General features: G+C 38.9%; 2 protein-coding genes across 2 annotated transcripts; both read right to left on the reverse strand.

Annotated features, from left to right (window-relative positions):
* Positions 1–4,112: 4,112 nt before the first annotated feature.
* LOC110448805 lies at positions 4,113–5,719 on the reverse strand. Its single transcript, XM_021495251.1, has 2 exons — positions 5,151–5,719; positions 4,113–4,921 (listed from the first exon to the last, which is right to left on the reverse strand). Exons 1-2 carry the CDS (start codon positions 5,159–5,161, stop codon positions 4,228–4,230), a joined length of 705 nt encoding a protein of 234 aa, XP_021350926.1. The 5' UTR covers positions 5,162–5,719; the 3' UTR covers positions 4,113–4,227.
* On the reverse strand, positions 5,279–6,937 carry LOC110448804. Its single transcript, XM_021495250.1, has one exon. It carries the CDS (start codon positions 6,935–6,937, stop codon positions 5,279–5,281), a length of 1,659 nt encoding a protein of 552 aa, XP_021350925.1.
* Positions 6,938–15,091: the final 8,154 nt, after the last annotated feature.

Below are 15,091 nucleotides of genomic sequence, written 5' to 3' on the forward strand. Positions count from 1 at the left end.
GGTGTGGGATAGGGTGAGTGTATAGGGTTGTATGTATACAGTTGTAAGCCTACTATACATTGTAAATGAGAGGGGTGGTGGTGTGGGATAGGGTGAGTGTACAGGGTTGTATGTATACAGTTGTAAGACTACTGTACATTGTATATGAAAGGGGAGTGAGGTGTGGGATAGGGTGAGTGTATAGGGTTGTATGTATACAGTTGTAAGCCTACTATACATTGTAAATGAGAGGGGTGGTGGTGTGGGATAGGGTGAGTGTACAGGGTTGTATGTATACAGTTGTAAGACTACTGTACATTGTATATGAAAGGGGAGTGAGGTGTGGGATAGGGTGAGTGTATAGGGTTGTATGTATACAGTTGTAAGCCTACTATACATTGTAAATGAGAGGGGTGGTGGTGTGGGATAGGGTGAGTGTACAGGGTTGTATGTATACAGTTGTAAGCCTACTATATATTGTATATGAGAGGGGGGAGGTGTGGGATAGGGTGAGTATACAGGGTTGTATGTATACAGTTGTAATCCTACTATACATTGTATATGAGAGGGGGAGGAAGGTGTGGGATAGGGTGAGTGTACAGGGTTGTATGGATTCAATAATACATATTATGTGGAAATCGTCTGCAATATTTTCAAGGTGAGTATATTTAGATGCAAAATGGTTAAATCATTGGACGATATATCAGGTCCAGGATTTCCCTGTTTATCAATACAAATCAATAGTGATAATTGTTAGATAAGCATAAAATCTGCATTACTGAAATAGCTATGAATAGGGCAGTATCTCCTATTCATACATAAGAAATATTGTCCATTTCGCGAAATTTAGTTCTATAATCATACACTTAAAGTACAAAAATAGCTCGTTTGTAGGTACAAACAGGTGTGTGCCGCATCAATGTTTGTACCCTGGCTCGGTTGTAGGTACAAACAGGTGGGCCGCATCAATGGTTGTGCCCTGGCTCGCTTGTAGGTACAAAAAAGGCGTGTGCCGCATCAATGATTGTACCCTGGTTCGTTTGTAGGTAAAAACAGGTGTGTGCCGCATCAATGAATGTACCCTGGTTCGTTTGTAGGTAAAAACAGGTGTGTGCCGCATCAATGGTTGTACCCTTGCTCGTTTGTAGGTACAAAAAGGTGTGTGCCGCATCAATGGTTGTACCCTGGCCTATTGACGTCACACTACAGTTACCTATAGAACGAAATTAAGGGGAGGTTACTGTGAACAATAACACTGGGGGAGGGGCTCGTTAAAGAGTTGTGGCTATCATACCAGGAAATGAATGGACGGATATGATAAACTGAAAATTTGAAATCTGAGAAAACTGTACGGTGTATTTGAGATATTAAAAGCACTAAGATTTTTACTCTCTTGCTCAACATTTTACTTTTTATTTATTTGTTTAATCACCAATTTATTTTTCCTGCAGAGTTACTCCGTATATAACAATCTCAAATTTAGACCCAAACGAGTGAAAATGACAATAAGCTATTCAAAAGAGAACATTTAATTGAGTTGTCGCCCTTCACCCAGTAGTCGGTTAAAATGTAACCGGATTGATTCTACCGGAGCCAAGTTATGATTTTTAAGTGTGACCAAGCTATCCCAGCACTATAAGCAGTAAGAACAACATGTATAAAAATCTTTATCTCTACAATTGTAGTATGCCACAGACTGAAGGCATTACACATGTTGGTATTTTATTAAACTCTAAACAGAACTCTTTTGAGAGAACAACACTTGCATGTAATAAGTTAAGATCAGGTACGATGTCCCTTGTTCGTTCCGGTGCACATCCTTGTGCTCTCAACCCTTTAACAGTAGCGAAGCTTATCAAAATTAAAGTTTATCCATCCGCCTTAATTATACGGGTGCGAGCTTTGGCAATTGACAAAAACCGAAATAATAATGTTAGAAAGAGCACAACATTTTATTGTTAAACGTATTCAAGGGTTTGAAAAAAGAACCAGAACTGACATGTGTACATCCTTACTTGGTTGGACCTCTTTTGAGGCATATATAGACATTAGAAAATTATTATTCTTGGGAAGATTGTGTAGAATGAACCCAATGTCTCTTGTATATAAAGTTTTTATTACAAGACTCTTTTTGTTTCGACTAGGTAGACCGTACCAGAACGGTTCATCCCCGACATAGTCAAAATATTAAAAAAGTATTCGTTGCATCAAAATCTAGATAATTTGGTTGAAACTGGAATCTTTCGAAAGGAAAGTGATTGGAAAACCACAGCATATAATTCTGTAATGAAATATGAGGGACACAATCTAAAGGAACGTATGAAAGTTGATAATGATTTTACAAGGTTTCGAGAAATACATAACCAACTCAAACCTAATACTTTATGGAAGCTAGCGCTTCGATTTCCTCAATACAGAGAATATATACAATATATAATGACAATAGTTGTAACCATCCGTAGCTTGACTACCATGGAATTATGTCATAAATGTGGGTTTTTATATCAAGACCCAATGACACATCTAGTGCTACAGTGTACTTATACTTCCGAGTTGAGGGACCAACTATGGTGCTGTATAATTAATATCAAGGATATACTGTTTAGTGTCTATTTACACTCTCTCCCAGATCTTGAGATATTACACATAATGATTGGAGGAAATATAACCTACAAAATTAGTGAGGAAGAGTTGAATGATTTCAGGATAAAATCCATCATTTATGTGTACAAAATGTGTAAACTATATTATACTTAATGTATACACGGACTTAGATAATCTAATTCCGTGATGTATATAATAGTTATGATTAAAAGTTAAATACATACATATCTAATGTAGAATTCATACTTCATGTAAATAAGTCTACCCCAAATTTTATGGTGTACGAATTGGGGAGATATCCCCNGGTTGAAACTGGAATCTTTCGAAAGGAAAGTGATTGGAAAACCACAGCATATAATTCTGTAATGAAATATGAGGGACACAATCTAAAGGAACGTATGAAAGTTGATAATGATTTTACAAGGTTTCGAGAAATACATAACCAACTCAAACCTAATACTTTATGGAAGCTAGCGCTTCGATTTCCTCAATACAGAGAATATATACAATATATAATGACAATAGTTGTAACCATCCGTAGCTTGACTACCATGGAATTATGTCATAAATGTGGGTTTTTATATCAAGACCCAATGACACATCTAGTGCTACAGTGTACTTATACTTCCGAGTTGAGGGACCAACTATGGTGCTGTATAATTAATATCAAGGATATACTGTTTAGTGTCTATTTACACTCTCTCTCAGATCTTGAGATATTACACATAATGATTGGAGGAAATATAACCTACAAAATTAGTGAGGAAGAGTTGAATGATTTCAGGATAAAATCCATCATTTATGTGTACAAAATGTGTAAACTATATTATACTTAATGTATACACGGACTTAGATAATCTAATTCCGTGATGTATATAATAGTTATGATTAAAAGTTAAATACATACATATCTAATGTAGAATTCATACTTCATGTAAATAAGTCTACCCCAAATTTTATGGTGTACGAATTGGGGAGATATCCCCTATCAATAAATATAAAAGTGAGAATGATCACTTTCTGGGCAAACCTTGTAGAAGCAGATTATAATAAAATATCCAGTATTTTGTATAAATTACTATTTCACAAAATTGCAGAAGAAAATAGGGAAACTGGTTATTACATCCCCTGGATATGTGAAAAGTATGCTTGATGAGTGTGGATTATCCAATATATGGATATCACAAACATTTCCAAATATTTTGTGGTTAAAAAAAACTGTTGAACGAATTTTATTTGACCAATTTTTGCAAAATTGGGATTCTGATAAAAATGAATCCAGCAAAGGAGTAGTCTAGGACATACGTATAGGTATTTTTTTTCCTTCTTAGTCTTTGTATGGCCGCCATTTTGTTGGGAGGAGGGAAAAAGATGAGTTAAAAGAATTTTCATTTCACAACATAAAAAGAAAAAAAACAGGGATATCAAACATACATATACACAACAATTATACCGGTTATACACATTATAAAATTATACATGCGTGTCTACTTATACATATGTACATGTGAATTAAGTATAGTCAATCAATAGAACTGGTACAATATCATATAAAAACAATTGCTACGTAAGTTGAATTCGGGTGTCATGAAAGGTCTACATGGTGTTTTGTGGAATTAACGTTTTCTACCTGTAAGTATATTTTTACATTCCATATGGAAGAGTGACATACTTGTCTGAAATGACGCGCTTGTCAAACACAATTTTATAGTCTTTGGTTTCTATTTTTGTTAAGAGGTTACATGATTGTTTGTCACGGCAAATTTTAAGATCATCACACACCGTGACCTTTTCCTTCTTTCCACAAACCATATCTTTCACTGTTTCATGATTGATTTCTAGGGAGTTTTTATAATTCAGAGTTATCCCCCGAACCTTGCAGCAACTCATTTCACCATCTCTGTTTGGTTTTGAGAGAGTATATGCGTAGTTTTTTGGACCTCCAGTGACAAAGGTCACAATGCTTGATCCTTCAACCTCATCAGTGAGATCACCAAGATTGTCTCCGAGCTCGGGCTCCCATTGCCCAGGTTCGACCGTAAATACCACCGAATCTGTGTCACAGTAAAGGGCCCGTCGGTCCAGTGTTTCCAGGTAGCTATACAGTTTGAGTCTTGCCTGTGCCGTTGTGTAGGCGGCGACCACAGCATTGGTGCGGCCAGAAGCTGTCAGAAAATCGCTGTTGTAATTCCAGTCCATCCTCACCATCTGATCTGATACGATGTTGACATCTTTCACAATTTGACTATCACTTGACATCATGTCAAAGTACTCGCACGGATCCGAAATATAAGATGACTGGATCAAGTTTGTTCGCTGACCAAATTTACCCCAGAAACTGCAATACAAAATACATATGCGTCAAATGTATTATTCCTTGTTTCATTTCATGCAGAAAAGTGATCAAATATTAACAAAAAAAACAAACAAATGATAAATGATGAAAATGTAAAATAGATAAAACTTCTAAGCAAGATTACATGTTTTTGTACACATTTTAAATTACTAGAATACACTTATATTTAATCATAAATAACTAAAAGAAGAAAAAAAAATGATTTGTATACCTGTTAAGCATGAGCTTGGCCAGTTTTTTCAGTCCGGGATTTTTCTTGATGTTTTCCCTGTCCAGAAGTATCCCTTCTCTGTCGTAGTAGTCCTTGACGTATTTCTGTTTATCGTGCTCAGTTTGACACTATTTTGGCCACCCACTAGCTTCCTGTTTTAACTTCAAGAAGGTGTTGACATAATCAGTGAATACACCCCCAGTTTTTGACACAGTGTCGTATTGTGAAATGTTTTCGAAATGCCATACTTCATATGTCTCTAACAAGCGGTATCCTTTCCTGATGGCTGTCTTCACTTCGTCAGTCACCCACGTGCCAGTGATGGCCCTTCCGTTGTCGCCATGACTACACTTTTCTTTTGACGATTCCTTAGCGCACGTGCGGCATAACGGAAACAACAATTTCCCATTGGTTCGGAAGGGAAGAACGGGTACGAATAAATCTCTTGGTGGCGACATCTTGCATAGGATCAACCCTTCGTATTCTTCAATGTTGTCAAAGTTTTCCGTGATGATTTTAGGATGGCCGAGGGGAACTTTCCCGACCTTGTTAATACAAGGATAGAGGGATGTCACGTCATAGTACTTAATCTGCCGGTCTTCGGAGGCTTCGGCATACATCGTAAATGCTTCTGTTCTTCCTCCATAGAAAGCGTCTCTTGGTTGTAGAGGTTCTTCGATGTCTAGTGTGTTCAAAAATGACTTGAGTGGTTCATCAAGCTTACTTTGTCTTTCAAAGTCGCATTCCCACATGCATCTGTAGTTATATCCTAGATCTTGTAGATAACGTTGCTTGTCCAACGTTCTCATGTGGGGATCGGCCATGGTACAATCGGTTACGGTGTTGATCATGTTACGGGCATAACATTTCGTACAACCGTGCCAGAAACATCCGTGGAATTCCAAGATAGTGTCCTTTTCTCCTTCATTTGTGATATAACCATCGACTTTGTAAGACCCTATATGTTTCTCTCCGTCATTGGCGGCATGTTGGATTCTAAGACCCTCAGAACTTGCGATGAATTTCAACCATTTCATTGCTTTGATCGATTGTTTATCCTCCGGTCTGTAGCCATGTGGTGGAATGATACCAATGCTTTCGGACTCTAAAAACATTGTTCTGTAGACAAGATTGCAGGCGGATGCTATGGTGATGCAATTTTGAAATGGGTTGATTCCGCCGCTGCCGTCTTTATTCGTCATTTGTATAAACATTTCCCGAAACTTTAAGCAGCACTTCCGGAGAATGTCTACGTCTGATCGACAATACTTTAGAAGCTCTTCTTGGAATTTGAAGGGTTCGGCTTTGTGTATTTCATACCACTCCAGGAACGATTTTCTTCTTTTTGGCTTCATGCCGTCCTGGTGATAATATTTTATGTCCGGTAGATGTGGCAGGCAAATTCCTTGATTTTCTTTGCGATTAAATAAATGAGGAAAGTACCCTTTGGATTCTTCTTCTATTCCAAACGATTCTGGCAAGTCCGCAAAAGCCATAGGTAAGAAGTTGATGCTGTCCATGAATCGAATGTGGCATTGTGGTACGTCAATACTCAGGTATTTAGAACCACTGGTGACAACCTCTGGCAGTATCCCATTCTCGTATAGGTACCCGGGGATAGGGTAACTGTCATAACCTTTAAAATTATGACACAAGACCTTGGCATCGTAGTTCTCCTCCGAAAACAACCATTTGCAAAACGTATTTGTCGTCTCGGGACCTCTGAAAGTCTTTTCGTTTGGCCCACAGTTGTCACATGTACTTGAAGATGTTAGAGCATGGTTCATGCAGGCATCACACGTTTTATGGACCACACACAGATTAGGTTGATGTCTGAATGAACCACACCGGGACTTTTTATAGTTGATACATCGCTTGCCAGCTCCTGTTTGTAGCCATTCTCGCACTCTATGATGTCGTCTTGAGTACATTCAAAGTCGAAAAATATATACTTATTGAGTTGCTCGGTTCCATCATGTTGTTTTCGCGATGGTTCGTCTGCTACAACCGTCTGCATGTAGCATTTATGATCATCGGCAAAGTAATCCTTGCACGTCTTACAGTAGTGTTCACCACAAACGTGTGCCTCCTTATGCCTGTCAACGTTGATGGCTTGATCACAGGCCTTGCATCGATAGTACGAGCCGCAAGTTGTTTTTCCCGATATAGATGGCTTTTTGTGACTATCGAAACACAGAATATTCTTAAAATATCTGTTGCATTCGGCGCAGTATTTCCAAGACTCACATCCTCGGGATGAATGTGATGGCAATAAACACAGGGATCATTGCATTTGTTTTTTTCCTTGTGATCATATCCCCTTTTGCATTGAGTGCAATAATAGTTCTTATTCAAAAAAGCTGGCATGCTTGTGACTACATCCTAATGGTCGTCATGATGGTACAGGTATAGTTGTTTTTCGCGTTCGGGTCCAGCAAACACGATGGCGTTAAAATGTTCCTTGGTAAGAACAATCAGCTGATATCCGTCCAAGACGTCTTGGAATAGTTTAATTTCTTCGATTCCACACTTCTGTAGCGGCACTCCTGCTTTTGTATGGAGCTCTCTGGCCAACGTTTCTTGTATCTTTCCACCATGTCGCATTCTTTCCCATTTTGAATGTTTCTCGTGCCGTGCTTTTGCGGTCACGAGAGCTCTAGCACAACAAAGATGGTCGTTGTTCTGGATTCGAATGAAACATCTTTTACTTTTCATCATTTTGTCCAAATCAACAAAATGACAGCGCTTCCCTACACCACCTTTGGGCAGATGTACATGAACCAATTCCACTTTGAGAGTTTGATCAAGGACGAATTGTTCATAGGATTGTAACACGCGCTCGATCTCTGAAAGTAGCCTCTCTGCGGTCAAAGCCGATACCTTCATGAAAGATAGCTTGATTGGAAAGTCAAGTTCGGGGCATTCGACGGATAATCGAACCAAATCGTTTTTCTCCATGAATTCCGTAACATTGTCGATGAGTGACTGAAAAATTTTCTTCAGTGTTTTTAAAATGTCTGCAATACCGTGTACTTCCAAATCTTTAAAAGTTACCCTGTAGTGTGTTGCTGTTGTCTGGAATTTAGGTATGTTAGTCTCTTTAACGACACGAAGTTCATAGAGTTCGTCTGTCTTCTTGGCTGTTTTCTTTATTGGGGTTGGATCTATATTTTCGGTATCAGCAGGTCGCTTAACACCTCCTCCAGACTGACTGTGTTTCTGTTCCTGGTGACGCTGTAGATTATCCCCTCTACTAAATAACATTCCACAATCACCACATTGAAATAAAGAAGCATCGGCATGTCGTAAAATATGTCTGTCGTAGTTATCCTGACGTCCAAAGGATTTTCCACAGACAGTGCATTTAAATTGATCAACATGGCCTCGGATTCGTTTGTGCTCTTGTAGTAAGCTGGATTTGGAAAACGATGCTCCACACTGCTAACAGTCATACCCCATCTTACTGCCGGGATAGATTTTCTGGTACTGAGGGCCAATCCTGGATCACCAGAAAATATTAAGATATCATAATTCCCACAATGCAATTGAAATTACCCACAATGCATTTCGTTTAACTTCATGAAATGTATTTACATTTAAAGATCACATCATTATTACTCTGACTGTAGAAGTGTAAAGATGTATGGTATTGCGTGCTCGAAGTGTCAGAAGGCATTTTGTAGTCGATACAACCTACACAGGCTTATAAAGAAATGTTACTCAGAAGCGTACAAAACACTGGGAGTGCATGGAACTCCAGGAGCGTCTGGAGCGAATGAACGAGCGCATGGAGCTCTGGAAGGAGCGCCATGCCATGAAGCACCGGGAGGAGCGCATGGAGCGCAATGCGCGCCAGAAAGAGCGCATGGAGCGCAATGCGTGCCAGAAAGAGCTCATGGAGCGCAATGCGCGCCAGAAAGAGCGCATGGAGCACCGGGAGGAGCGCATGAAATGCCGGGAGCTGAGACAGCGACAGACTGTAAAGGCTCTGAATATTCTGAAGAGTTCTGTTTTAAACATCCCTTTCCGATGATTGTGTCGGGACCGACCTCTTGTGGCAAGACGTATTTCGTGACAAAACTATTACAAGACAACATCACTAAACTGAGTCCACCGCCCGAAAGGATTATATGGCTGTTCAAAAGATGGCAGCCTCTGTATGACGTCATCAGAACGACCGTCAGACCCGAAGTGGAATTCATACAAGGAGTACCGTTAAACCTCGAGAATGATCAGTTTCTAGATACAAACGTGAATAACGTCATTGTTTTGGACGACCTCATGTCCATTGCTGCAAAAGACCGGCGAATAAGCGACTTGTTTACGGAAGGAAGCCATCATCGGAACTTGTCGGTTATCGCTATAAATCAAAACCTCTACTACAGTAAGGATCCAACACAGAGACGTAATTGTCATTATTTAACGGTATTTAACAATCCCATAGACAGACAACAATTCATGACGCTGGCAGGCCAGATGTACCACGATAAAGCTCAACATTTTATGCACCACTTCGAACAGGCTACGAGCATACCGTATGGTTATTTGCTCGTGGATTTAAAGCCTACAACTTCGGAACATCTGCGCCTGCGCACTGGCGTATTAGATGACGAGCCAAAAGTCACGACACAGTCTATAAGTGGGCGACAAGGAGCATCCACACCTCATTTAGTTGAAAGCAATTCAACAGGACAGACGTGCCCCAAGGAGCTCCAGGAGAGTAAGAACCCTGAACAAATCGACCACGAAGAAACCGCATACAACAATACCGCTGCAACGGAAGCAGAGCCGTTAGACATGCATTCCTGTGACGATTGTGGTCTGATGTTTGAGAACATACATGATTTACAGAGGCACGTAAAGCGATGGTGTCCTGAAAACGGTACACTTAAAAGAAATTTGGGTGACGATGAGGACGAAGTAAAATTTTAAGTCAAGAAACATAAGTCTAATATCTTTGATGATGATGACTCCAATATTTCCGATAAAATTGAGGAGGAAGATTCGGAAGAGGACAAATACTTCAAAATGATGTGTAGCCGGGCTAAAGCTAAAAACAAAGATAAATGGAGTGAAAGGGTAGAAAAATACAAAGAAAACGGACTTTCGAAGAAAGAGGCTGAGAGTAAGGCAGATACAAAGATGGAAGAGGAAAATCTTATGGAATTCCTTAATCAATATGGGCAGACACTCCTTCATCTCTTACAACTAAAAGGTGGGAAACTGCACACGAAAATAATAGAATTTGTGAAAAAGTACAGACGAAATGGTTATGAAAACCTTGCTGCTGTACGAATGTCTCTTTCGAAAAACAAACACCATTTTCAGGAGTGTATGTATGAAAATGATGATGTATCAGATGCTGATGATGATGAATTCGAATCTGACGAGGAAAGCGATACAGAAGACACAAATGAAAATGAGGACAATTAAAAGTAAGGCATGCCTACGAATTATGCCATAAGTGTAGAAACGTCCGAGCAGTACACATCATGGCGGCCTGGGAAGAGTATTTAAATGGCATTTATTTCGATCCTGCTAAGCCTGCGAGTCTGTCAGGACTAGATAAACTATATTAATTTGTCACGAAAGAAGGAAAATATGACATTAGCAAATACAAGATCAGAAAATGGCTTCAGCGACAGGAAACTTACAGCTTACAACGACCAAACAGGAGACCAGTACACAGAACCCACATACACGTCGCAGGAATAGATGACCAGTGGTCGGCTGACCTCATGGACATGGTCAAATTTTCAAAATACAACGACGGATATACCTACGTACTGGTTGTCATCGATGTATTCTAGAAGTTTCTGTGGCTGAGAAGTATAAAGGACAGGACAGGTAACTCTGTAGTCGCTGGATTTAGAAGTATAATGGCAGAGGGACGAACGCCAAACAGGATACGAACGGACAAAGGTCCAGAATTCAAAGCGAAGGTTGTCCAGTCTCTGTTTCGTGAATATAACATTAGGCATACGTATGCACAAAACGAGGTTAAAGCCAGTATCAGTGAACGCGTATTGAAGACTATAAAGACGAAGATGTACAGGTACTTTACTTACAAACAATCATATCGTTACATTGACAAGTTACGGAGTTTCGCCGACGGTTACAACCAAACAATACATAGAACTATCGACATAGCCCTAATTGATGTGACTATATATACAGCTGAGACAGTGCGTGTGGCTACATATTTGAGTGGGCATAAGGAACATCAAAGACAGAACTGGAGATTCAAATTAAAAATCGGAGACCGAGTGCGTATCACACATTTGAGGAACATATTTACACGCGAGTACGATGAAAGGTGGACCGGTGAAATATTTACTGTTGCTAAACGATTCTGGAGACAATCCGTGCCTGTTTACATACTGAAAGACTACAACGATGAGGAGACAAAGGGTTCATTTTATCAATCCGAACTACAGAAAGTGGATATCAAAGACAATGATATGTGGAAAATTGAAAAGGTCCTGAAAACAAGAGGCAAAGGACGAAATAAACAAATGTATGTGAAATGGCTCCACTGGCCAAACAGATTCTCCTCTTGGGTTAATGCAAATGATGTTACGGATTTGTAAATAGACTTAATTGTAATTGTATAGATTCATGACTCTTTATTTGTAAATAAAATCGCATTGTATATACACATTGACTTTCCTTGTTTCCTTACAAAACATCTGAATATTTTATGTTTTTTAAATACAATTCAAAAGAATGACATGTCTTACAATCTACACATAAAAGACCAATAGCCCATTCAATAGAGTCGCTGATCTATTTAAACATTCAGTGGCCTTGGTGATTTCGTTGTATACACGAAGGATATACGCCATACGATACTTTATAATAACAGATTGTGTACATAGTACGCCGGGGGTGATACTATAAATATTAAAAGGTTTGTTGTGTACATGAACTGTTTTTAACCGATGCCATTTTAACTCAAATGTATTGATCACTGAAATTGTACCTCGACATTTTTCTCCATAAAAACATGTCCGTACATGTCGGGTTTGCCATACAAAACATGTCTGTTCTTGTACAACATTATATATCGAGAGATAATGGATACTTAAACATTTTCTATAGTATTTAATATACATTTTATACTAGCACAATTGACCATGTATATATTATACATATGTCATATATACCACACGTATTATATAAAAAAAAAAAAAGTATTTACCTTGAATCTCGTTTTTATCTGATGGATCTTCACTATATTTTCCGTTTGCTCACACATCAGCCGAGTCTTGTGTTATGGGACTAAACGCCAACATGCATTCAAATATCTTTTCATATTCTGAAATAACCGTTTGTTCTCAAATATTATTGGACAATGTCATTTGCAATGTTATGTCGCCCTGACAACACAGTATCTCTTGCCAGTCGATAATTGGTCATTATCATTTCTATTGGATCAAAGAATATACCTGTTACGTCGTTATGACTACGTGTTGAAATTGTCCTTTAAATGTTGTACAATGTCACAATAGCACATCGAGCGTGTAAATAAAAGGATTTAAAAAGTCGATCACATACAACGTCTCCACAATGAATTCTTTTCAATATCTATCACCCGGAACAGGTGTGTTCCTTTACAATGGACCTTTAAATTTCAAACAATCACCCAGCATTACAATTGACCCATAATCAATATTGTCATATCAAAACCTATCACTTCCGGTTTCCCTCCTCCCAACAAAATGGCGGCCATACAAAGACTAAGAAGGGAAAAGATTACCTATACGTATGTCCTAGACTACACAAAGGAATAAATTATAAATTATTTAAAGATGAACTAAAATTAGAAAATTATCTAAATATCCTGTCTACAAAAAATGCCATTATGTTCTGTAAATTTAGAACTGGCAATGCCAGACTTCCAATAGAAAGAGGAAGATGGTTAAATATAGAGAGAAGAAATAGAATATGCCATTTGTGTAATACTGATGTTGGAGATGAACTACATTATATGTTTATTTGTCCAAATTTTTCAAATGAAGGAAAATTGTATATTCCAAATTATTATAGCAGTCAACCAAACTGTTTAAAATTCCAGCAACTTTTTTCAACAAATAACAAAGGTTTACTAGTTAAAATATGCAAATATACTAATATAGTAATAGAGAGTGTCCGTTCTCCTGGTTAAAACAGTACGTACTCCATCTTGAATGTACCCATTGTATATTTTCTTAATATCACATGTAAATTGTGGTTTAAAAGAATAAAATCTTGTCTTGTCTTGTCTTGTCTTGTCTTATCTTGTCTTGATACCTGTCATGTGAAGATTACAAAGGAGAGACGCCCGACTTCAAATCCTGTCAATTTCTACCGTTACGTGACCGCGAGATTCTTTTGATGTACATCAAAGGATCGAACTAGTCTTCTTGTCTCATCAACGAGGTGGCGCACACCGAGCCTTCAATTTTGCTATGACATATTCCAGGGGTGCAGAGAGCGAAAGTGAACATAACTACTGGATAACGAGGATGAACAGTAACATGATGGCGACGAAGTAACCACAGGGATTTGGTAATTTGTAACAGTTATATTTGGACCTAAACTAAGGTGTTTAGAGTAATTATACACGTTGGAGGGGGCGGTGTTAGATTCATTTTCGGTAAAAATGCCACAAATCCCCTAACAGGTGTAAAATTACTCTAAAACACCTTAGTTTAGGTCCAAATCTAGATGTAACGTATTCTCAGGTCCCTGTGGAAGCGACCATTATCGTTCTGCCATCTATTTTAACAATAGATAAGCTTCACCAGTTAGCCATAAAAGGAACGGTTTCCTGTATTAGAGTATGTCATGTGTATTGTCCTGAAAAATAACAAAAGTAGAAAGAAGAAATCTATTCATTTTTCTGCTATTTATTACTTCGTTTTAAATCGACAGGTTTCAGGGTATTTTCCCCATGCAACACAACCAAGATATTTAGATAGGGGGGGGGGGGGGGGGGGTCCTTAGAAGACTATTCTAGGGATAATTTCAGGGGAGTGAATTTCGGAATTTTATACTAATGCAAGCAACTGTAGCATACACCGAGTCCTTGTTTTTTCAGTATAAACTGTAATTTGAAAAAAAATCCGGGTAGGGTGAGATCAGCCAGGAGAAGTTTATCAATTGTTATGAAAATCAGGAGATGTAACTGTAGGTAAGGAACACAAAAAGATAATTCTCTATTGTTTTGTCGCAAGCAGGGGGATATCAATCCTTAATACAGATGATATGAAAACAGATTTTGAGATGTTCCCTGAATTTACTACTCTCAGTGTCTGTCTCTGGCTCCGTACTAGGTCTGCCTCAAAATGAGAAATGTCTATTAACTGCTATGGTCATTTAAGGACGTGCCAGATTTTGGTGGTGGAGCAAAGTCGGAGTTCCCGGAGAAAAACCACCGACCTACGGCAGTCATGGTAAAATATCCGCCAATGGAATTGGAAAACCCTGAAGAATAGAAAACAATTGGGGATTCGAGCATAAAAATGCATCGATGTATTGAATGGGTTCTCGTCATTATGGACAGTGTTGGTTCGTGTTAGACTCCTAACACGGCGTTGGTACCAGCACCAACTGCACTATAACACTGTATTTGACAAGACATTTTGATCTGTCTGCTCTTAGGAACTAGATCTGATAACTCACTGACAAACAAAGGCACCAAGCACGGTACCCCGCCCAGTCACATTATACTGACATACAAAGGCACCAAGCACGGTACTCCGCCCAGTCACTTTATACTGACATACAAAGGCACCAAGCACGGTATTCCGCCCAGTCACATTATACTGACATACAAAGGCACCAAGCATGGTATTCCGCCCAGTCACTTTATACTGACATACAAAGGCACCAAGCACGGTACTCCGTCCAGTCACTTTATACTGACCTACAAAGGCACCAAGCACGGTATTCCGCCC

The sequence above is a fragment of the Mizuhopecten yessoensis genome, unplaced genomic scaffold (assembly GCF_002113885.1).
Source record: "Mizuhopecten yessoensis strain PY_sf001 unplaced genomic scaffold, ASM211388v2 scaffold4321, whole genome shotgun sequence".
NCBI classification, from domain to species: domain Eukaryota; kingdom Metazoa; phylum Mollusca; class Bivalvia; order Pectinida; family Pectinidae; genus Mizuhopecten; species Mizuhopecten yessoensis.

Excerpts from the sequence above, each read along its gene's own strand:
- LOC110448804 (XM_021495250.1), bottom strand. The coding sequence starts at position 6,937 with ATGAACCATGCTCTAACATCTTCAAGTACATGTGACAACTGTGGGCCA.